The sequence below is a fragment of the Myxine glutinosa genome, chromosome 11, assembly GCF_964187855.1.
Source record: "Myxine glutinosa chromosome 11, kmMyxGlut1.1, whole genome shotgun sequence".
NCBI lineage: Eukaryota > Metazoa > Chordata > Myxini > Myxiniformes > Myxinidae > Myxine > Myxine glutinosa.
In genome coordinates, this window is record NC_136271.1 from 95536124 (window position 1) to 95560299 (window position 24176).

General features: G+C 46.6%; 1 protein-coding gene across 1 annotated transcript in view; it reads left to right on the plus strand.

The window, feature by feature from the left end:
• EIF4E3 (eukaryotic translation initiation factor 4E family member 3) overlaps window positions 1–24176 on the plus strand; it is an 82420-nt gene that overhangs the window by 43903 nt on the left and 14341 nt on the right. The window contains exons 2-3 of the mRNA XM_068131453.2: window positions 918–990; window positions 18549–18643. Coding sequence (XP_067987554.2) covers window positions 918–990; window positions 18549–18643 — 168 coding nt within the window. The remainder of the gene's footprint in view (window positions 1–917; window positions 991–18548; window positions 18644–24176) is intronic.

A 24176-nucleotide genomic window follows, 5' to 3' on the forward strand; every position in this document is an offset into this window, starting at 1 on the left:
TGTAATCTAACCTTCCGCCCTAATATAACCTCCTCTGGAGGTCTTGAGAACCGTATCCCTGGTGTCGTGTCCTTTTAATCCCAGCCGTTGTGTCCTTTTCCTTCATTGAATTAGCATAGCGCGACTTAGTCAACGTTCGAGTATAATCGGGTAACTTGTGCGGACACAGCGGCCATTCCGCTCGGCCCACCATAACATCAAAGTCGTGTCTGTAACAATATGCAAAGGTTATTAATTTTGACAATTTACATGTTTTTTGTTTTTTTTGGTACACAGAATCGAGGCTCAAGAAAGAGCTAACATTTATCACACAAACAAATTAAACAGACAAACAAAATATATAAAAAGAGGGAGCGGTAGACAAGATGGGGAGAGAAGGGGAAGCACACAAACACAACATTTGAGAGCAGGGACATCGGGAGATGTGTGGGAGGGAGAGGGCTTGGGGGGAGGAGGCATGGGAAGGGGAGGGGTTGCGGTGGGAGAGGTATAAAACACAAGGACACCAAGGACTTCCATGAAAGAAGTTGGTATTTCAAAAAGTGGATTTGGAGTGAAATTAGCGGGGGTAGAAAAGATCAAGGTTTTGGATGGGGGAAGATAAGAGATGGTGGTGAACAGCTGTTTTAAAGACCTGGAGGGAGGAGTGGGATTGAAGAGAGTGGTGGACCTTGAAACATCTCATAACAGATAATACATTCCTATTTATATATTTTCAATGTCGGTTTTGACCTTTGTCATTGAATATCGCTCGCTCGTGAACCATCGTCGTCTCCTGACTTGTCCCTTTTATTTTTCCTTTCGTGAATGCACTCTTTTTGGCTTCTTTTTTTGGAATGCACTCTTCTTTCGAAGTAACATGTGACTTGCTGCAGGTTTTGTTTATTTTATTAACTTTTTTCTTTTTTTTTTTGCAGGTCAACACGAGGGATTACAGTGACGGAATATGAATCCAACCTCAAGAAGATTTATAGCGTGCATACAATTGAAGTAAGTCTCACTGTCTGTACATGATTATTGAACGATTCCTATGAATTTACATACCATGGCATTCTGATTCTGCTTGATTCACTTAAACGTGTTTTGTATTGATCATTCTGGTGGTTTGGATTGATTGTCGTTTGCCTATTTACCATTCTCGTCTGTTGTTCTGCTCCGTGATCTACTTTTCGCCGATGACTGCACACTCTTCAGTCATAATCTCAGATATGCAATTTATTGTCAACTCCTTTGTGTAATCTGCTCATCCCTATGGCCTTACGATTAGCCTCAAGAAGTCTGAGGCTTTGCTTCAGCCGAGACCAGAAGGTGCGTATACCATCCCATTACCATCTGTAACATGCCACAAAAAGTTGTAGAGAAGCTCTGCTACCTTGGAGGTTTCCTCTCTCAAAATGCAATAATTGACGACGAAGTAACAACAAGACTCGGTACTGCATGTGTGTCCTTTGGAAGATTGACTCATCGCCTTTGGCATGAACATGGCATTCACCTGGGCATCATCATCGGTGTCTATCATGCCGTTGTCTTATCGACACTCCGATACGGATGCGAATGACACCCGATTGTCACCATATCAAACGATTTGATCAATTCCATATGCGATGCCTTCGCAAGATTCTTGGCATTACCTGGCGAGACAGAATACCTAACACCTCAATCCTAGACCATTGTCGTATCCAAGGAATTGAGTATTTCCTGATGCAAGCTCAGCTTCGCTGGTCAGGACCCCTCACATGCATGGAACACCATGTGAGGAAGATCGAAGACGACAACTCGCGTCATCATCCTCGTCCTCCTCATCTGACCTGGTGACTCGTGAAGTTTGGAAAACGGGTTAAATTGCTGTCATCTACAGTTATTTTTTCATTTGTCTGCCAATGTCCTTAAATAAGGTTTATCCATGTGGTTTATGTACAACTCGATTACAAGCCTTTGTTCATTTCTATTATTTAATTTCCAGGGGTGGGGGAAGGGGGTTTGCATCACTGCATTTTAAATACACAGCATTTTTGGGTCCATCCCAACCTGCCTGGAAGGGCATTAAATCTAGCACAATGCATGGACTAACACCATGTTGAGAAAGCACCCAGGAGGGACATACCCATACAGCACCTTGTCCTGAAATATTGTTGATGATCAACTTTGTTGACATTCTGAAAGCGACTTGGTAGTGGTACTCCTGAAACTGCCTCCGTTTCACAGATTTTAATGTAATTATTTCATATTTCTGCCTTTAATGGGATTTTAACCCACAACCTCTGGGATGCCAGTTCGGTGTTTTTGCTACTAGGCTGTCATAATAGCTGCTGTTGTTGTTGTTGTTGCTGGTGCGGTTGTTGTTGCTGTTGCTGGTGCTGCTGTTGTTGCTGGTGCTATTGTTGTTGCTGGTGCTGTTGTTGTCAGTGCTGTTGTTGTTGCCGGTACTGTTGTTGTTGCCGTTGCCGTTGCTGCTGTTGTTTTTTTTCAGTGGCTGACGTTCAAATTTGTATGATCAAGATATTGCATAAGTATGTGGTTGATAGAAGGGGACCCCATGAGTCGTGCTCATTGCATGAATTTGCAATTGGGATGAGACGACCAAGTGAAAATGTTACCTTTTCAAACTCTGCTAAATGTATGCAGTAAACTTTTCTCGGCCCTCCCTCAAATGCCTGAAGGATGCCAACTCGTACCTGCACTGTGAAGCCTCCTGCAATAACCAGCAGATGCGTGCACGTTTCTCTGTGCGGGCATGCATGCCCACACCATTTGCTGCTCTTCCTTACACTCTTTGCTCTCCCTATGTTCTTTGTTCTGCTCATTTGCTCAATCCATCTGGTTCTCTGCATGCAGTGACATGTTTTAAGTGTGGTGTCTCATGGAAATTTGGCGCCTAGAGTGCTGGGAACGAAAATTTCTTTTGTTGCATTTAATGGCACAAAAATCAGTATTGATTTGCTGATGCACAACAAACACACAACAGACATTTTAAGGCCATTTTCCCTGCAAGAGCGGGGGTTAGCCTTGCGGTCCCCATGACAATCCTCTCCATTTTGCCCTATTTTCTGCATCTCCCCTTGTTTAACCCCCTTGCCCGCATTTCTTCTTCGACCATCTTCAGCCAAGTCTTTCTCGGTCTTCCCCGTCCTCTACTTCCTTCTACATTCATTTCCTTCACTCTTCTCAACCAGTCACTTTCATCCTTCCTCAACACATGACCAAACCATCTCAACCTGTTTCTCTTCACAGCATCCATCACAGGCTCTATTTCCATCATCTTTAGCAATTCATCATTTGTCTTCCTCTCTCTCAACGATACTCCACACATCCACCGAACCATTCGCATTTCCACCCTTTCCAGCCTTCGTTGCTGCTCTACGTTTATTACCCATGTCTCGCTCCCATAAATAATAACACTTCTTACACATGCAGCATACACCTTTCCCTTCAGCTTCAACGACACTCCCCTCCTCGTCAGCATGCCACTCAGTTCCCGAAACTTCTTCCATTTGATTATGCTTGATTTGCTTGATTATTATTGATTATGCTGATAATGGCACAAAAATCAAAACATTCAGATGAGTTGCTGATGACGCCTCATCAATGGCCCTTAATGAATGATGACGATGTCAAAATCTATTTGTAGGTTAGGGAGAATAGTTTCCTTAGGCCCTGATGTATCATGTTGAACTGGCAAGGGGCATGGTCACCACCTGCTTCAGCTGGCACTGTGGCAGTGTGATTTTAGCCTTGGCCGTTTTGTATTACTCCACGCTACAAAGGTGTCCCTCATATATATTTTAAACCTACAAGGATGTATTAATGAGCTTGTATGTATCTCTGATTGGGATATATTTGATGCACATATCCAAATCATCAGATACCGACGATGCATGAAACACTTGACAGATTATTGTCGCTGCTGAAATAGCTCATTGCAATGAGCGAGTGGTCTTGTCTCATGACCATTTGACAGTAAGTGTATCATTAAGAACGCTCAACATGTTATTTTATAAAAAATTGCTGAGTTTATTATTTTTAACTGTTATTCCAATCTCGTTCGATAAGCCTTAAAAGTTTCTCCCAATCATTTATTTGGCAAACATTTTTTTTCTTCATTTGCTTTGTTTGAAAAGTAAATAGGAAATCAGGTTCGTTACTTTCCATGAAAGGATGAATGCCCAATTATGTGTGAGTACAGTTAGGAAGACGACTTCAAAAGTAGCACCTGATGGAATAAACGTGGGCATGATATGTGTGCGCACCGCTTTGAACCTCAACTAAGTGTCAGTTTGTGATGTGGCCTCATAAGGAACATCCAGCCAATAAGTTTCGGACAGGTCCTTCAATTTGCAATATCGTTACCCTGTGCATGTGAGGTGAAAAGTAGCGTTAAGCAAATGGCTCACTTTGTTTGTTTGTCTGTCCATCTGTCTACACACGTCACTATATCATCGAAGAACAACGACTTCAATTGAATGTTATATTCTGAACACGAATCCGAAATTGAACCTGCAGTTTAGCAGTACTTTGGATATGAATTTGGCCTGATCGCATATGTGTAGAAAGGAGTAAGATAATTGGTTTTACTCTGTCTGCCTGTCTGGCAGTGAAACCAAATTTAAAATCAGTTCCAAACAGGAAACTTACTGTTTATAAGGAAGTCATAAATCACACAAGCAACAGGCACAATTAAATAATGTAATGTGTTCAATTAGGTGGTGTAAAACATGCTGCATCAACGGCAGTAAACTTCCGGAATTTATTTCTCCACACCTTTTAAAATCTTTATTTTATTTCCATTGCATTATATTGCTACTGTTTTGAGATGTGTACAGTGAACTCAATAAATGTTAAAGGTTTGCCCCCCATAGATAGTCACACGAGCAACATGTAGGCCCATTTATAGTATAGTTATGTCTTAGTATATGTGAGAATAGGCCATTTCCTCTGTTAGTTCTGCGTTGTGTAAAGACAGGAGGATAGGCCCTACTTCTACCAACCATTCTACGTCCATAGGCTCGATCCATTGCGGCTAAAGCCCTGGTTGTGTTGGGTGTGAGTTAACACGAGGTAGGCCTCGGAAGGTGGGGGCGGCGTCGGGGGTGGAGCCGCGGCAGAGGCGATGACGGTAAGCATGAGCCACCAATCAGAGCTCAGTGGTGGTTGTGTCAGAGGGCATGGTGAGAAGAGTCTGGTGAGTTCCAGAAGGTTCGCGGGGTGGGCCTATATAACCCGCTGCGAAAAGCCCTCGACAGGACTGAAGCGGAGGACTTGCATCGGGGAGCTAGCTATAAAAGGACTTGCAGAAGAGGGCTTAGAGAACTTAATCATTGCATAAGAACGCGTGCGCTAACCAACACCCATTGAATTGAGGAACACGAGTTGGTCGCCAGATATACGCGGGCGCAGCCAGGCGCGTTCATATCGATATAGCGCATTCCAGCCAAGCGAGTGAACGAGGCGGCATAACCGCCCTTTGCCGTAAAAGCCGGCCCGCCTTTTTTTTTTTTTTTTTTTTTTTTTGTATACAAGATCGAGGCTCGTGAAAGAGCGAACATTAATCACACAGAAAGACAAACAGACACACAAAACAAATAACATCGGGAGCGGTAGACAAGATGGGGAGAGAGGGGGAAGGACACAAACACAACATTTGAGAGCAGGGACCGAGAGACATGGAGACATCGAGAGAACTGTGGGAGGGAGAGGGCTTTGGGGGGGAGGCATGGGAAGGGGGGGGGGGTGGGAGAGGTATAAAACATATGGACACTGCCAAGACTTCCAGGAAAGAATTTGGAATTTCAAACAAGGTGGATCTGGGGTGAAATAGTGGGGGTAGAAAAGATCAAGGTTTTGGATGGGGGAAGATGAGAGATGGTGGTGAACAGCTGTTTTGAAGACCTGGAGGGAGGAGTGTGATTGAAGTGAGTGTGGGAGTTTGTTCCAGAGGCGGGAGAAAAGAGGAATGAAAGAGTGAAGGTGAGCAGAGAGCCGAGATTTCGGCAGTTTAACCATCAGAGGGTGGCTGGCAGATCTTGTGCGACCTGTAGGAATATTTGGGGGACAGAGCACAGAGAGTGCTGGGGGAGCAAGGCCGGAGAGGAGTCGGTAGAAGACAGAAAGACCACCTACCTGCCTGTGGTGAGTGAGTGAAAGGCCCTCAGAGATAGCTTCATCGCGGGAGATTCCAATGATTCTGAAAGCTTTGGATTCAACAGCGTGAAGCCGAGCCAGGTGTGAGGCAGGAGCACCAGCCCATAGGGGAGAACAGTATTCCATTGAGCTGCGGATGAAAGCCTTGTATGTGGTGAGGAGCTCAGGTGTGCCTAGGAAGGACTTCGCACGACGGAGGATGCCCAGTCGGCGACTGGCTTTGGAGGCCAGCTTGGAAATGTGGTTTTCCCAAGAAAGATCATGGCAGATGGTGAGACCCAAAAGCTTGAGCGACAGAACTTCTTGGAGAGGATTGTTGAGAAAGTAGATGGGAGGGTTGTCCAGTCGATCTTTTCGGAGAGACATAGTAAGAGTGTGAGATTTGTCAGGATTGAAAGACATGTTCCACATGTTTGACCAGTCTGTGATTTTGTCCAGGTCTTCAGAGAGTGAGGAGGCTGCAGACTGCCGATCTGAGGGAAGAGGAATGGAGCTGCAGAGAGTGGAGTCATCAGCAAAGAGATACAGAGGATTTTCCAGAGAGTCGGAGAGATCATTGATAAAGACCAGAAAAAGCACAGGGCCCAGCACACTGCCTTGGGGAACTCCAGCCTGAACGGGAAGGGGAGATGAGAGAAATCCATTCAGGGCCACACGTTGACTACGACCAGAGAGGAAGTCCGCAAGCCATGCATGGAGATTTCCATGGATACCATAGGAGGAGAGTTTGGTGAGCAGAGCTGGGTGCCAGACCGTATCGAAGGCACGTGATATGTCAAGGGAGACAGCTCTGATTTCCTGTTTGGCATTGAGGACCTCCATCCATTGTTGAGACAGCAGAAGCAGCATGTCCAGAGTAGAGTGACCTGGTCTGAAACCAAATTGATGATCAGAGATCAAGCCATTGGAGAAGAGGAAAGATTTCATATCCGAAGCAATGATGGATTCCATGACTTTGCTGATAATTGGGAGCAGGCTGATTGGTCTGTAGTTGCAAGGATCTGTTTTTGCACCTTTTTTGTGTAAAGCAGTAATGTTTGCTGATTTCCAGGATGCTGGCAGATGACCTTGAGCAAAGGATAGGGTGAAAAGAACAGAGAGAGGGTGAGATAGAGCGGCAGAGCAGGATTTTAGGACCCGTGGGCTGATGCCATTTGGTCCAGTTGCAGAATCAGAGTCGAGGTTTGACAAAAACTCCTCCACCTTGTCAGGAGAGAAGGTCACAGAGTCCAGGAGCAGTTTAGTTCGACTGGGAAAGGTGGGAACAGAGAGAGATGGGTTTGGGACTAAGGATTTTGAGGCAAACACAGAGTTGAGGCATTCGGCTTTGTCACGTGCGATGTCAACTGTGTGGCCATTTGAGGTAAGGGAGGGGATGGAGGGGGAACAAACACCAGAAACGGATTTGACCAGACGCCACCAGGATTTGGAGGAAGGAGACAGGTTTGAGAGTTCATTCTTGAGTGAGGAGAGATAGTGCTTCCTGGCACTCCTGAGGGTAGACACACACTTGTTCCGAGCTTGGTGGAAGGAACTGAGATTGCATTCAGTTGGATTAGCCTTCCAAGAGGCAAAGGCAAGTTGTTTCAGGGCAACTGCCTCACCACAAGATTCAGTGTACCATGGACGGGAGGAAGGGTAAGACAACTGAAGGCGAGATGGGATAAATCTGTGCATGAGAGAGATCAGTTTGCTTTGGAAGAATTCCCAGGAAGAATTGATGTCAGAGGCAGTGGAGATGGGAGACCAATCCAGACGATTGATGGCTGCTTGAAGACCGTCCCATTCGGCCTGAGTGAAATGCCAGACTCGTCGACGCTGAGGAGGCTCTCTGAGAATGGCCAGAGAGATGTCCACTTTGACAAGCACATGATCAGAAGAACCGATTGGAGCAGAAGAAGAGCAGCAGACATTAGCAGGGAAGTTAGTCATAACCAAGTCTAGAAGAGAAGATACTCCATTGGCTGAGATCCGGGTCGGGAAATTGACAGATTGTGTCAATCCCAGTGAGTCACAGAAGTCCTTTGCTGAGGTGCCATGACTGGTGAGAGAGGAACCTACACCCAACCAGGTGGCATGATGACAATTGAAGTCACCACATATGAGGAAGAGAGAGTTGGGATGAGTGGATAGAAGTTGGTCCATGTTGTCAGACAGTGAAATGTAGATGGAGTCATCACTGTTTGGGGGACGGTACAGAACACATATGAACAAAAGGTGGGAGCGGAGAGGAAGCCGTAGCCAGAGGTACTCCTGGGGGTGAGGAGGAGAGAGGGCAGTGCAAGGAGAGTGAGGAAGAGAGTTTTTGATAAAGATAGCCACCCCACCACCAGGCCGAGGCTCAGGTCTATCATACCGGAGGAGGGAGTAACCAGGAAGAGATATTAAGGAATCAGAGACATCTTGAAGGAGGAAAGTCTCTGTTAAGCAGATCAAGTCTGGATTGTCAGAAGCAACCTGTATGGAGAGATCAGTCAGGTTTGAGCGAAGGCCCCGGATGTTTGAGGTCCATACCGTTAATGAAGAGAGAGGGGGAGCATCGGGTACAGGACAGGGGAGGGGAGGAGTAGGGTAAGATGAAGGATGAGAGGGGGAGGTAGGGAGAGCAGTTGTTAGTGTGTCAGCGATTGCAGAAGAGTTCCAAGAAAGGGAAGGATGAGGAGGATGAAAGGTTTGAAGGTGAAGGGATGAGGCACAGAGAGGGGTTGTTTGAGGGGGGGCAGAGGAAAGAAGAAGGTTGGGGGGGGGGGGTGGAGGTATGAGATAGAAGGGAGACGAAGTGGGGAGGAGGCAGCTTTGAGGAGGAGGGGGGAGGAGGGAGAATTGGAGAGGAATGGTATGGGGGGAGATTTGAATGGGAGGGGTTGGGGGGGAGTTTTGAAGGGGAGGAGTGAGGGGGGAGTTTAGGAGGGGAAGGGCAAGGGGGGGAGTTCAGGAGTGGAAGGGCAAGGGGGGAGTTCAGGAGTGGAAGGGCAAGGGGGGAGTTCAGGAGTGGAGGGGTAGGGGGGGAGTTTAAGAGTGGCGGGGCAAGGGGGGAGTTTAGGAGTGTAGGTGCAAGGGGAGGGATTTGGATGGGAGGGGCAAGAGGGGAGTTTAGAAAGTGGATGATTAATGAAAGACGAACATTGAAAACAAATTGGGTTTGTTGTGATTTTCAAGTTAGCAATCCGGTTCAGAATGATGGAGGAGGGATGGAATGAATGTGAATTTAGACCATGTAGTGAGGGAGACGTATAAGATATTGAATTTCTTTTTTTTGAGGTGGAATGAGTTGGAGAAGAAATTGAGAAAAGCCTTTTAAATAGGAAGAAAAACAGCGTGTTGTAAAATACCACCGAGTAAAACACTGAAGGGGAAAGGTTGTACATATTTAAATAATATTTAAACAGAACCGTGAACAATCTTATGTGCACAAAAATACCAACGGGGGGAGAGCCGAGAGGGACCACCACGAGTCACGTGAAGGGCAAACGGTCAAACGGCAAACGGCCGTTTTACGGCAAACGGCCTTTGCCGTAAAAGCCCTCCCTACCGTTCGCCCCGATATATCGCCTTTGCTCGAGAGACGCGCTACGTGGCCCTGCCTTCGCCGATCACCATCTTCGCGGACATGCCGGGGACCGTTGAGAGCTGGATGAGAACCATCCTTGGACGCGTTGGGGAACACCTGCCCATCTGCAATACCCCGTGTGAGTGTGTGAGATGGGCCCGTTGTCTTTGGGATAATTTTTTTTTTTGTATACAGAGTCTAGGCTCGTGAAAGAGCTAACATTTATCAAACAAACAAATCAAACAAACAAGCAAAGTATATAAAAAGGGGAGCGGTCGACAAGATGGGGAGAGAAGGGGAGGAAGCACACAAACACAACATTTGAGAGCAGGGACATCGGGAGATGTGTGGGAGGGAGAGGGCCTGGGGGTCGGGGGGGGGGGGCAGGATAGGTATAAAACGCAAGGACACCAAGGACTTCCAGGAAAGAAGTCTACACCTCAAAAAGTGGATTTGGGGTGAAATAAGCGGGGGTAGAAAAGATCAAGGTTTTGGATTGGGGAAGATAAGAGATGGTGGTGAACAGCCGTTTTAAAGACCTGGAGGGAGGAGTGGGATTGAAGAGAGTGAGGGAGTTTGTTCCAGAGGTGGGAGAAAAGAGGAATGAAGGAGTGAAGGTGAGCAGAGAGTCTTGATTTTGGCAGTTTAACCATAAGAGGGTTGCAGGCAGATCTTGTGCGACCTGTCGGAATATTTGGGGGACAGAGCCCAGAGAGAGCTGGGGGAGCAAGGCCGGAGAGGAGTCTGTAGAAGACGGAAAGACCACCAACCTGCCTGCGGTGACTAAGTGAAAGGCCCTCGGAGATAGCGTCATCGCGGGAGATTCCAATGATTCTGAATGCTTTGGTTTCAACAGCGTGAAGACGAGCTCGGTGTGAGGCAGGAGCACCAGCCCAGAGGGGAGAGCAGTACTCCATTGAGCTGTGGATGAAAGCCTTGTATGTGGTGAGGAGCTCAGGTGTGCCAAGGAAGGACTTCGCACGACGGAGGATGCCCAGTCGGCGACTGGCTTTGGAGGCCAGCTTGGAAATGTGGTTTTCCCAGGAAAGATCATGGCAGATAGTGAGACCCAAAAGCTTGAGAGGCAGAACTTCTTGGAGAGGATTATTCAGAAAGTAGATGGGAGGGTTGTCCAGACGGTCTTTTCGGAGAGACATCGTAAGAGTGTGAGATTTGTCAGGATTGAAAGACATGTTCTACTTGTTTGCCCAGTCTGTGATTTTGTCCAGGTCTGCAGAGAGTGGGGAGGCTGCAGACTGCTGATCTGAGGGATGAGGAATGGAGCTGCAGAGAGTGGAGTCATCAGCAAGGAGATAGAGAGGATTTTCAAGAGAGTCAGAGAATGAATGAATGAATGAATGATCGTTTTAAGGCCATTTTCCCCGCAAGAGCGGGGGTTAGCCTTGCGGGCCCCATGACAATCATGGTGCCCTGTTTGAGGCAATGTTTTTATGGCCGGATGCCCTTCCTGACGCCAACCCTTAGTCGCCTCCTACGATGCGCAGGGATACGGTGTACCTATTCTAAACAGGGGTACACACCGGGATCATTCATCCCAGCAAGCTGGTACTCAATTTGCCGACCTCGGAAGGATGACAGGCTGAGTCAACCCCGCTGGCGTTAATTCAGCGATCGACCGGGATTCGAACCCAGGATCCTCAGATCCCAAGCTGGCACCGTAACCGCTAAGCCAACACCAGGGCTTTCAACAACAACAACCAGTTCAACCAGCCAACACCAGGGCTTTCAACAACAACAACCAGTTCAACCAACAACAACCAACCAACAACAACCAACAACCAACCAACAACAACCAACAACCAACCAACAACAACAACGAACAACAACAACAACCAACAACAACAACCAGTGTTGCCAACACCAGGGCAACACCAACACCAGGGCCTCGGATCATTGATAAAGACCAGAAAAAGAAAAAAGGGGAGAAGGCAGGCGAGAGAACCGTAACATTTGGTAGTCAGGTGTGGGGATTTGGAACCTGGGACAAAAAATTTTAGACAATTTTGGACAACAATTTTACATATTGGCCGTAACAATTGGTGTCAGGGAGTGGAATTTGGAACCATAACCAAAATTTTTTGGACGAATTGGCTCCAAATTACAAGCGATCAAAATTTAGTTTTTAAAATCCAAAATTAAATTCGTGCCATGGCTAGCCAAAGCGATTGAATGCCGGTGGGGGTAGAAAATGAAAAATTAACGACCCAGGACCGAGAGGGACAGTTGGTAGTCATGGAAGCTGGAAAGGGTGCGGCAGTTGGCAAAGAAAATGGCAGCGCCTCGCACGTGGCGGCGAGTGCCGAGCCCGCGGTGCCAGGGGACTTCCAATTATTTATGGCACAAATAAGGGCCTATATGACAAAGTCGGAGCATAAAATGGATGCAATAGAGGGTAAATTGATTGCAAAAATGGATGCCCGGATAGCAGAGTCAGAAAAGAACATTTTAAAAAATAAGGGAGGAATCCAGGTGTGATATAGAAAAAGCGGGGAAGGACATTGGGCGCAAGCCGGGCGAGAAGGTAGCATTGGTACGCGACGGGGTAACGCGGGGCGGGGAGAGCGAGGTAGAGCAGGGCGCGGCTACATGGACCCAGGGTATAGAAATCGCGACTCGGGGTGTGGAAGAGCCGACGGCCGCCGAATTGGACAGGGCAAATTCATGCGCGCCGGCGGTCGTCGAGGAAAAAGAAATGGTTATAATTGAAATTGGGGCCGAAGAGACGGCAGAGTTAGAGATTAAATCGAGGGAAGTGATGGAATGCACCCAAAGTTTGTGTTCACATCGTGATGTCGTGCTGCCTAACCCCAATAAAGGTTTACAGGTGTTGGCGGGAAAGCCGGAGAAAAAGGTCCCCAAGGTGAGCAGGAGTGTGTATGGCGGGAAAAGATTGTTGGCGCGCTTGGGATCGAGACGGAACCCGGGCGCTCGTGGAAGGTCCGTGGTGCGATGTGTGAGGGTGACTGGCGCGCGTGTGCGAGAGAAGTGTGCACCGGGCACGAGTGTGTAACAGGAGAGTGTGTTCCAGAGTGCGAGGGAGAATGCACACCGGAATGTATGTGGGAAGAGTGTGTTGGAGAAGAGTGTGAAAGAGAGTGTGCGATTGGGTGTGTACTGGGAGAGTGCACACCCGTGGACGTTACGGAGTACGTAACGGAGGGGTGTACGTGAGGGTGTGCGATTGCCGATTGTGTTACGGAGTGTGCAACAGAGAAGTGTGCGGTAAAGGAGTGTGTGGAGGAAAAGTGTGTAAGGGAGTGTGGGAGGCGCTGGAGCGCCGCGTTGTGCGAGTGAGGAATGGGTCACGTGTGTTGAGAGCGCTGCTCGAGCATCAACGCAGAACGGGGTAGCGTTTAGCGCGACGTGTTGCCGACACGAGCCCTCGGTGCGTGGTGTGCTTTGTGCACTGCGGGGATCGGCGGGGATCGTTGCCGCAGCGGTCTCGCAAGGATTGGCGTGCACGATTCGTGCCGGGCCCCGCCCTGTATGGTCGGTGCCGCGCCTTGGCGGGAAAGGCGATCGGCACGGTTTGAGGGCGGGCAGGAGAGGTCGGAGCTGCGCCCCCTGGCGGCTGCGGTGCTCCGACCGTGGTGGGCGGTTGGGCCATCGTTCATGGGACCGCTAGGCTCCGCGCAGAGATGGCGCCTTGAACCTTGGCCCAAGCATGCCTCCTCCCCTGAATCAAAAATGCCGGACGGACCCAACCAACAGGCGACCAACCACCCACATGCATCGCTCGGCTTTTCGAAGCCGAGCTGTGACGAAAATGTATTGCCGCACGGAGAGGCTCATAGTACAGTGGACGATTAGCGATAGTGTTGGGGAATGGTGCCCTGCGTGAGGGAGTGGTGGTTTCGCCATTCCTCACACGAACTGACAGGGCACATGAGCATTAGATTAGGGGGATGACAGTGAAAGCTAGCCGAGGGCGGGCTAGGTTAATTGATAAGGATTTCGAAGGATGACGGTAGGGACAAGATTTAAGTAGTGACATTGTACCTCTAGTGGGGATGTAGAGAGATTAGATGGTTGTTAATGACGAAGGGTGTGCTTAGTTTAATGGGAAGACGGGGAAGCACGAGTTCTAGGGGAAGTAGTCAGCTCGATGATGCTGTGTGTGTGAGGATGAGCTTGAGCAAATGAGGAATTAAATGAGAATCACTGTGTGTATTGAGCTTGAGCAAATGAGGAATTGGTTGGGAATAACCAGAAGTGGTGTATTGAGGACAAATGGAGTGTGTTGAAGTGAATTGACTTGCATGGTGTGCATGTGTTGAACAGGTGTGTGAGCACAAGAGGTGTGCAAGAGAACTTAGTGTGCGTGACAATATTTGGTGTGGAATGCTTGGTGGGAGATAGAAGGTGCAGAATGCATGGTGCGAAGGAGTGAATGGGGGGGGGGGGGGGCGATGGACCCCTTCACGAATACCCGGGGTGGGTAGTTTAAAGTTAGGTAGAGGGCTCAGGTACATTTGTTTGGATATTGACACCTGTGGTGCGGGAAGTAGCAAGAAGTGCTTGGTTGGGTGCATGAGTCTATGAAATGGCTGGGCGTGTGGGCTTTGTTGGTGCGTATGGTTATTGGAGCACTCTGCCACTCATAGTTTGTCGGCCAGGTGAGGCCGCAGGTAGGCTCCGGGAGCCAGTTAGAGTTATGAGTAGTGTTCAGTGGGTCCCGAAGATCCCAGGAGAGGATCCGGGTCGCCCAATGCCGAGGAGGGCATCAGGGGGTGAGAGTGCCAGGAGGGGCCTTCCCCAAGTTAGGTAGTCGCAGGAGCAAGGTAAGCTCGGGTGGCGACTTCAGTGGCGGAGGTGCGCAGGTAGGTAGACCTGCTAGTGGAGCCACATGACCCAGCCCCGAAATTGTGCAAAGGCACAGTGTGAAAAATTGGGGAGTGAGACCCAAATTTGGAAGGCACCAGGTGGTCAATGGGAATTGGTTTTTAGAACCACATAGTGTAAAGATGGCCGATTGGCAGGGCATGACCCCGGGTAGTGTAACTGAGTTAATGTCATAAGAGTAGTTAGGATTTGAGGAAGTCCCTTCGTGCCATCCACATTCATTCACCAAGGTGACAAAGCTCCGCACCAGCACCAAGTGACTGATTTGAGTAAGTAAGACGCATGATGACGTGAAAGTGACGTTGTGTGTTGGCTCCATCTCTTCCTTCCTGGGAGGGATTGGAAGACGAATTTGGCTTAGAGGGGGATATGGAAGACAGGACGTAGAGACGGATTTGTAATTTGTAAATACAGGGAAGGGCAAGGGTAGTGTAAGCTGACATTGGGGGGTACGAACGGTTAGGGACGAGCTTGCTCTGCTCGCTCCCCCACGCCCTCATGCTGCATTATCTTGTGTTTTGGTGTGCCTCTGCGCCCTTTCTGCTTTGCTGACTGTGCTTTGTCTCTCCTCCCCACCCATGGACCCACTTTGGAGGAGGAGTTGTGCAGCAACCTCGAACTGTGCAGCTGCACCTTGCTGCACTTGTGCAGCACCCTGGCTACACCTGTGCAGATGAACTGCGCAGCACTTTTCTGCTGTACTCTTTATTATAACTTTGCTGCACGTGTACAGCATTTGCTGCACCACATTACACATGGACCACACGTTTTGTGGCTTTACACTTTGCTGCAAACTTACCTTGCATCTTCGGACCACGTATTTTGATTGGCGTCAATGTCACGCAGCGGACCACATAAGGTTGGCCCTGCTTGGCCAGGAATTAATAAAACGAACAAGGGGTTTTGTACATTTTATTCTTGGTGTGCCAGGAAAGAAGAACTTTAAGTTTTTATTGCACACAGAAGATGCGACATGCAGGAAGACAGAAGATGCCGGACAGCAGCAAATGTGAACTTTTTGGATGAAGGTGTTTTGTGTATTGGTGCTATGATGTGCTTTCTCTCCCCTCCAATCTTCTTTCCACAAAGAACAGGTCCTGGGTTATAGAACTGTAAATAATTAGGTTTTGTGGTTGTAAATAAGATGCTGCCCCCACTGGCTTTATGTTTAGTTTGAAATTAATTCTGCAATTCGGTTAGTTGTGGGTGCGAGTCTGATAGTTAGTTACACAATGCAGTAGGTGGGACATATCTAGTGTTGTAAAACTGTCGCATACACGGGGTTAGATTAAACGCTAGGGGGACCCACACCTATATGTCACATGTAATTAAAAACTAGTCCCAAGTCTTTCTCAAAACCGGTCGTTCACACTTGTGTGGGTTCGACTCGAGGACGAGTCTGACGAGGGATGGGGGGGGCAGTGCTACGGTTTTGAGATGTGTACAGTGAGCTCAATAAATGTTAAAGGTTTGCCCCCCATAGATAGTCACACGAGCACCATGTAGGCCCATTTGTAGTATAGTTATGTCTTAGTATATGTGAGAATAGGCTATTTCCTCTGTTAGTTCTGCGTTGTGTAAAGACAGGAGGATAGGCCCTACTTCTACCAACCATTCTACGTCCATAGGCTCGATCCATTGCGACTAAAGCCCTGGTTGTGTTGGGCGCAAGTTAACACGAGGTAGGCCTCGGAAGGTGGGAGCAGCGGCGGGGGTGGAGCCGCGGCAGAGGCGATGACGGTAAGCATGAGCCACCAATCAGAGCTCAGAGGTGGTTGCGTCAGAGGGCGTGGTGAGAAGAGTCTGGTGAGTTCCAGAAGGTTCGCGGGCGTGCCTATATAACCCGCTGTGAAAAGCCCTCGACAGGACTGAAGCGTAGGACTTGCATCAGGGAGCTTGTGATAAAAGGACTTGCAGAAGACGGCTAAGAGAACTTGATCATTGCATAAGAACGCGTGCGCTAACCAACACCCAGTGAATTGAGGAAGACGAGTTGGTCGCCAGATACATGCAGGCGCAGCCAGGCGCGTTCATATCGATATAGCGCATTCCAGCCAAGCGAGTGAATGGGGCGGCATAACCGCCCTTTGCCGTAAAAGCCCTCCCTACCGTTCGCCCCGATATATCGCCTTTGCTCGAGAGAGGCGCTACGTGGCCCTGCCTTCGCCGATCACCATCTTCGCGGACGTGCCGTGGACCGTGGCGAGCTGGACGAGAACCATCCTTGGACGCGTTGGGGAACACCTGCCCATCTGCAATACCCCGTGTGAGTGTGCGAGACGGGCCCGTTGTCTTTGGGATAATTAAGACTGTATAAGGATTTCTCTGTGTCTCTTCGTCCTGAACTGTATATACATGTGATTAATCATTAAACTTATCTGTTCTTCCTTTCTTCTGAATTTGATCGTTCCCGTGATTTCTCCAATTGACTAAGCGTGGCACGAATAGAACCGCTCCAATCGGGTTCCACTGTCTAAGACTGCGCGGATCACGTGTACGCAAACCGCTCGGCGTATTCCAACCACACGTGGTTCATGCGAGGCTTGTTTCCTCGTTTCCGTGGTGGCGCGAGTACTTAGGTACGAGTGAGAATTTGGTCCTGAAACCCTATTTTGCGCCCGCCCGGAAAGGACGTAATAAGTCTCGGTTCGCACCAGGCCAGTAAAGACTAGGGGATTAATCCCCCCTTCATAAGGGGAGAAGGCCGGTGAGAGAACCGTAACAATATACTTGACCTCTGAAGAACACAAATAGCCTTATTGGCACTTCCAAAAGTTTATCAATACTTTGCCAAAATATTACAAGATTTTATGTCATCATGACCAATCAAATTTGACACTTGTATACCCCTCCCATGTCCTTCTCTCTCAAGACTGCATGGGGAAGGTGTTCTCTGAACTCTCCAGTTTTGATTGTTTTCTTCGATGTTCAAGGTGTCATATTTGTGGACATCATATCCAGTGGTACAAATGTCAACCAGAATTGTTACATGGAGGTAGAAAAGATACCTAAGATGTATTACAAGATCATTCTTTAATACTGACATTACAGATGGCATACTTCACTACAAGTAGGGATCCAAAGTTTCAGTGGGCAGCCCACTACACCTGGGAGCCTCCATGATCAGAAGTCTAAAATTACGAACTCTAAAAATGCAAGACCGAGCAATTCTGCAGACCATCGAGTAGAAGGGCTGTGTCAGGTTTGAGTAATCAGTTGGTAAGTAAGGGACGAGTAGGGATCCAAAGTTTCAGGGGGTAACCCTTCCCCACCCCCTCCCTTTGGAGCTCCCATGATATGAAATCGAAAAATGTAAGCACGAGCGATTGTATGGGCTACTGTATTGTATTCTTGTGTCACGTTTCAGAACAATCAGCCGGGTGATAAGGGAGGAGTAGCAAAAAGTTAACTGACAACCAGATGGACGGGTGGACGACCGGTCGAACAGACGTTCCAGACATCACAACCCATTTTATAAGCTCATCTCTTTGAGAATTGAGATGAGGTGACCTAAAAAGAAAAGCATGTTGATGTGTTTTCATATTTAACTCAAGAGCATGCATGCAGCAAAGTGGGGGAAGTGTTGTTTTCATCCTTATATCTGAAGGAACACTTGGATAGACCACAATAACGTTTTTGATGAAGTATACACCAAAATTAGTTGCATTTTATCAAGTAGCAGTGCTTGTTTATTAAAAATATACAAAAGGTTAAATCAATCTTCTTTTCAACATGCATGATAACGTAAGGCAGTGTCCTGACCAGCAGGTGTACCAAAACTCTGGGCAGCCAGCTTTTATGGAGAACTATGGGTTGGGGTGGGTGGGGGTGGGGTCCTTTTGGGAAAAATTTAACAATTTTCCTTTTCTTTGAAGAGGAGTGAGGGCTGTATAATTTGGGAAGCTTTAGTGAAATAATATTTACATTCCTGGCACCCACCCCAACCCATGTTTGACATTATGGCATGTATTTCTTTTCCTCCCTGGTTTCTGTGCAGAGCTTTTGGAGTGTGTACAACAACATTCCACCTGTCGATAGGCTGGCTGTTCGCTGTTCCTATCATCTAATGAGAGGAGAGAGGCAACCTCTTTGGTGGGCCTTTTTTTTTGTTTGTATTTTTTATTTATTTTTTTGGATACAAAATCGAGGCTCGTGTAAGAGCTTACACATTAAACACAAAAAACAAAAACGGACACAAAAAACATATCATAAAGGGAGCGGGAGACAAGGAGGGGGAGAGAGAGGGAAGCACACAAGCACAACAACAGATCTGTGGAAGGGAGAGGGCTTGGGGTAGTGGGGGCACGGAAAAAATAAATGGACACCGAGGAATTTCAAGAATGATGTCGCAGATTGAAAGAGGTTGATTTGGGGTGTTTTAACGGGGGTAGAAAAGATCAAGGTTTTGAATGGGGGAAGATAAGAGATGGTGGTGAACAGCTGTTTTAAAGACCTGGAGGGAGGAGTAGGATTGAAGAGAGTGAGGGAGTGTGTTCCAGAGGTGGTAGAAAAGAGGAATGAAAGAGTGAAGGTGAGCAGACAGTCTTGATTTTGGCAGTTTCACCAGAAGAGGGTTGCTGGCAGATCTTGTGCATCCTGCAGGAATGTTTGGGGGACAGAGCACAGACAGAGCTGGGGGAGCTAAGTCGGAGAGGACTACCAACGGACGACCAATGGACGGACGACCAACCTGCTTGTGGGGGAAGAGAGGGGGAGAGAGACAGACAGGGAGACAGAGAGACAGACAGACACAGAGAGAGAGAGAGACAGACACCCTCAGAATCAGCTTCGTCACGGGAGATACCAATGATTCTGAAAGCTTTGGTTTCAACCGCGTGCAGCCGAGCTAGGTGTGAGGCAGGAGCACCAGCCCAGAGGGGAGAGCAGTACTCCATCAAGCTGCAGATGAAAGCTTTGTATGTGGTGAGGAGCTCAGAAGTGCCCAGAAGGGACTTCGCACGACGGAGGATGCCCAGACGGCGACTGGCTTTGAAGGCCAGCGTGGAAATGTGGGTCTCTCCAATTTGACACAAGCAGCCCTATTATTTTGCAAATGGTCATATTTCTGCTTTTCCTTTTTCAGTGTTGGGTAACAAATTCGTTGAACATTTAATCAATTTTGCATATACTCCACCACATGCAATTTTGGTAATATTTTATACAGTTGATTTTATTGAGAAAAAGAGCTAAAATTGGACATTTTTAACCATGTCAAATATGAGCGGGAAGTCAAGATCACCTGAATTATACCTCATTTGGATTAGCCACTGGCTGTCCTTCAAGTGACCGTACATTTCTCATTAATGAACTTTTAGGAGTGATTTTTTTTTGGCCGTTTGAAAACTCTTAAAAACAGATGCTTTTTATTTTCCTTTTTAAATTTTATTTTGTGTAAGGGTTGGGAAGGAAATTAATTCCATGACCTTTGCACTGAAAGCTGGCAGCCAATGACTGACCTTTAAGTACCCTTGGAGTTTGAAGATGGGTACTTTTTTGAACAATGCGTCCAGTGCTTAGGCTATGAGAAGGGAACTTGTGTTCTTCAGGCTTTTGGGCAGATAAACATACCACTCCTGAGGTACTGTTTGAAGACTCGTTTATTATTTAAATTTAAAGGGATTATTATGGTAAAAAAAAAATATATATATATATATATATATATATACATACATATATATATATATATTTTTTTTTTTATGTGTATGTATATATACATACATACACACACAGTCACGTGAAAAAGAAAGTGCACCCCATGTAAAGTTTTCACTTTTTCAACATATTTCAACATACAGCTATTTGATCTTCATTTCAACAATATTGACAGATAAAGGTGATATAATATAACAAATATCATGAAACATTCACATTTTGTAGTCCATTGTATAATTTAAATAAACATAAATGCAAATTTCGCATGTGGAAAAAGTAAGTACACCCTTGGCTCTAATAGGTGGTATTGCCCCTTTGGCAGAAACAACCTCAAGTAGGCGTTTCTTATAACTGTCTACCAGTCTCTGACATCGACTGGGAGAAATTTTTGCCAACTTCTCCATGCAGAATAATTATTTCAGCTGTGCGATGTTTGAGGGGTTTCTTGCATGCACAGCTCGTTTCAAATCCCCCCACAACATCTCGATGGGATTTAGATCTGGGCTTTGACTTGGCCATTCCAGAACCCTTCATTTCTTTCTTTTCAGCCATTCCTTGGTGGATTTACTGGTATGTTTAGGGTCATTGTCATGTTGCAAGGTCCACCTTCAGTTGAGCTTCAACTTTCCGACAGATGGCCTCACATTATCCTCAAGCACCCTCTGGCACAATGAAGAATTCATAGTGGATTATATGATGGTGAGCTGCCCAGGCCCTGATGCAGTAAAGCTGCCCCAAACCATAATATTTCCTCCACCATGCTTTACAGTTGGTATCAGGTTCTTGTGGTCAAATGCTGTCTTTGTTTTTTGCCAAACATGTCTTCTGGTACTGTGGCCAAATAGCTCTTCCTTTGACTCATCTGTCCAGAGCACATTGTTCCAGAAGTGTGGGTCTTTGCCGCGGTGTTCATTGGCAAACATAAGTCTTGCCCTGATGTTCTTTCTGGACAGCAAAGGTTTCCTCCTGGCACAACTCCCATGTAGATCAAATTTGTGGTCCTCTTTCTAATGGTAGACTCGTGCACTTTGACATCAACAGTGGCATGAGCTACCTGTAGGTCCTGTGATGACATTCTGAGGTTCTTAGAGACTTCTTTCAGCATCTTGCGGTCTGCTCTCGGGCTGAACTTGCTGGGGCGGCCTGGCCTGAACAAGTTGGCAGTTGTTTGGAATCTTCTCCACTTGTAGATGATCTTCCGGACATTCGAATGATTGATTTCAAATTGTTTGGAGATCTTTTTAAATCCCTTCCCAGACTCGTAGGCATCTATAACCTTCTTTCTGAAGGCCTCAGAGAGCTCTTTTGATCTAGACATGGTGAAGCCGCACACTTCAACAACAAAGAGCAAACCAAACGAAATGTCTGAGGTTTAAATAAGACAGGTTCCTCCAAGATCCTCTCCAACGATGTTCTAATCATTTGCATCTGAACTGGTGCACATGATTGTAATTTTAGGTATTTGAAGTAGTGCCAAGTGTAAGGGTGTACTTACTTTTTCCACATGCGAAATTTGCATTTATGTTCATTTAAATTATACAATGGACTACAAAATGTAAATGTTTCATGATATTTGTTTTATTATATCACCTTTATCTGTCAATATTGTTGAAATGAAGATCAAATAGCTGTATGTTGAAATATGTTGAAAAAGTCAAAACTTTACATGGGGTGTACTTACTTTTTCATGTGACTGCGTGTGTATATATTGTTACGGATCCGGGGGGACGGCACTCCCGTTAGCAAGGGGGGTTAATCCCCTTGTCCTGTTAAGCTGGCCGTCCGACCGGTCCTGGGGGTATGACGTCGCTTCCGGTCGGTGGTGAGTAGGGGTGTAAGCCCAACCCATTTTACTACCTAATTACCACCACTGGCCGTAAGCGAGGAAATACTCCCACCCGGGCCGCAGCGTGATTGGATTGCGCCGAGCGAAGCGAGCTGCGACTCGGGCCGTTAACAAGAGACTAAACCCGACTATAGCGGTTGGCCGAATCGTGCCACAGGTACTCAATCGGGAAAGGACTAAAGCGATCGGGGGAGAATGAAACCAAAAGGGTAAGAAATAACACAGGTTTATGCACTATCCACAAAACCAAAACCAAGGAAGAAACGAAAGGTAAGACTGTACAGGAAGAGGAAGAAGCAGATACACAGGGCAACCTTAAAACAGTCTTATATTACAACCCCGGACAAAACAAACAGACTCACACGAACAGGGAATGGCAGTGTTAAAGAACTTTGTTTGTGACCTCTTTTGGATGCATCTCAGCCAAAAACTCTAGAAGACTCACTCAAGTTAAATATAAATTTATTAATCTCTTGCAACGAACAGTTTCATGAAGATATAGTTATACATTACAATAAAATAACCACATAACTCGACATTCTGCTCTCTCTCGCTCCTGCTTCCTCCGAGGATTCCCAGTCCAGTTCTTCTCCGTTCCTCGATCAGTTGAACTCTCTCTTCTCTCGGAGCATTGGTGCTTAAGTAGCAAAGAGCTCCTTTGATCTCAGGACATTGGCATGCAGAGGTCAGCCCAAGGCCTAAAGCCCCAGACATCGAGGCGCCCCGAGGCATCTGTTCCCTATTTTAAAAGCCCTTAAGCCCCGGAACAGGTGCTTATCGCTGAGAACCACAGAACACTTCATTCCAGTTTATGGGAGAGGTCATGACCTCGCCCGTGGAGGAATTCACTCCGTAACAGAAACCATTCCACAGATGGTGCTTCCCCATCTAAGTTCCAATCCACATGCGTTACATAGGAAAAACACATTCTATCCTTACATGGATAAGAAAACATATTTTTATACTTCCACAGCAGGAAGGAATGGCTGGAAGGAGGAGAAGGTCCAGGCAAACGGCAGGGCAGGAAGGTCCGGGCAAATGCACAGCGTCGAGGTTGGCTCCAGTCCACGCTCCGGTCCACGCTCCGGGCTTTAGGCAAAACCCGGCAGCAGGTGCACGTATATTTTCACGCGCGCTGACAATGTGAATAGATCGCGTGATGTCAGCGGACCCACTCTTCTGCCTCACGATCCTTCGCACTCATCTCCCTCTCACTCATCTGATCTCCTTCTCACCTCATCTGATCTCCTTCTCACATCCTCTGCTCAAGGAGTCCCTCGCAGCCGCTTTTATTGTCCGTTCTTGTATCAAGCCGATGGCACGCCTACCGGTCGGCTCACCTGAGCGCTGGTTGGCCGGCAAGGGCTCGCTGGCTCCACCTCTGATGGTGAGTTGACGTGCCACACCTTGTTCTGGTGTTCCGCACCCTTTTTCCTCGGCTTGAGACCGCGTGCGTAATGGCGGCTTGGTGCCAGCAAACAGCCCAAGGCAAACGGCAGCGAACGCTGCCCTACCGCTACTGCACTTTGAAGAGCGGGAGAGGCGATTGGGGAAATTGAAGGGGCTTATCTTATTTGATTGATGCAACGCAGATTCAACTATTGGGAACAGATCCTTAACTAAAACACATAATAATGAGATAACTACAGAGAGGTCCTATGGTTCTCTACGTGTTGTACATGGACTAACTAGGGTGCGATCTTTAATAAAGCCAATTAATGGGGATATTTACAGGGGATCATTTATAAGGGAACATTTACTAAAATTTACAAGGTGAAGGTTCTAAAAACCGTAACTATATATATATATATATATATATATATATATATATATATATATATATATATATATATATATATATATATATATATATATATATGTGTGTGTGTGTGTGTATATATATATATATATATATATATATATATATATATATATATATATATGTATATAGATATATATAGATATATATAGATATATATAGATATATATATAGATATATATATAGATATATATATATATATATATAGATATATATAGATATATATATATAGATATATATATATATATATATATAGATATATATATATAGATATATATATATATATATATACATATATACATACATAC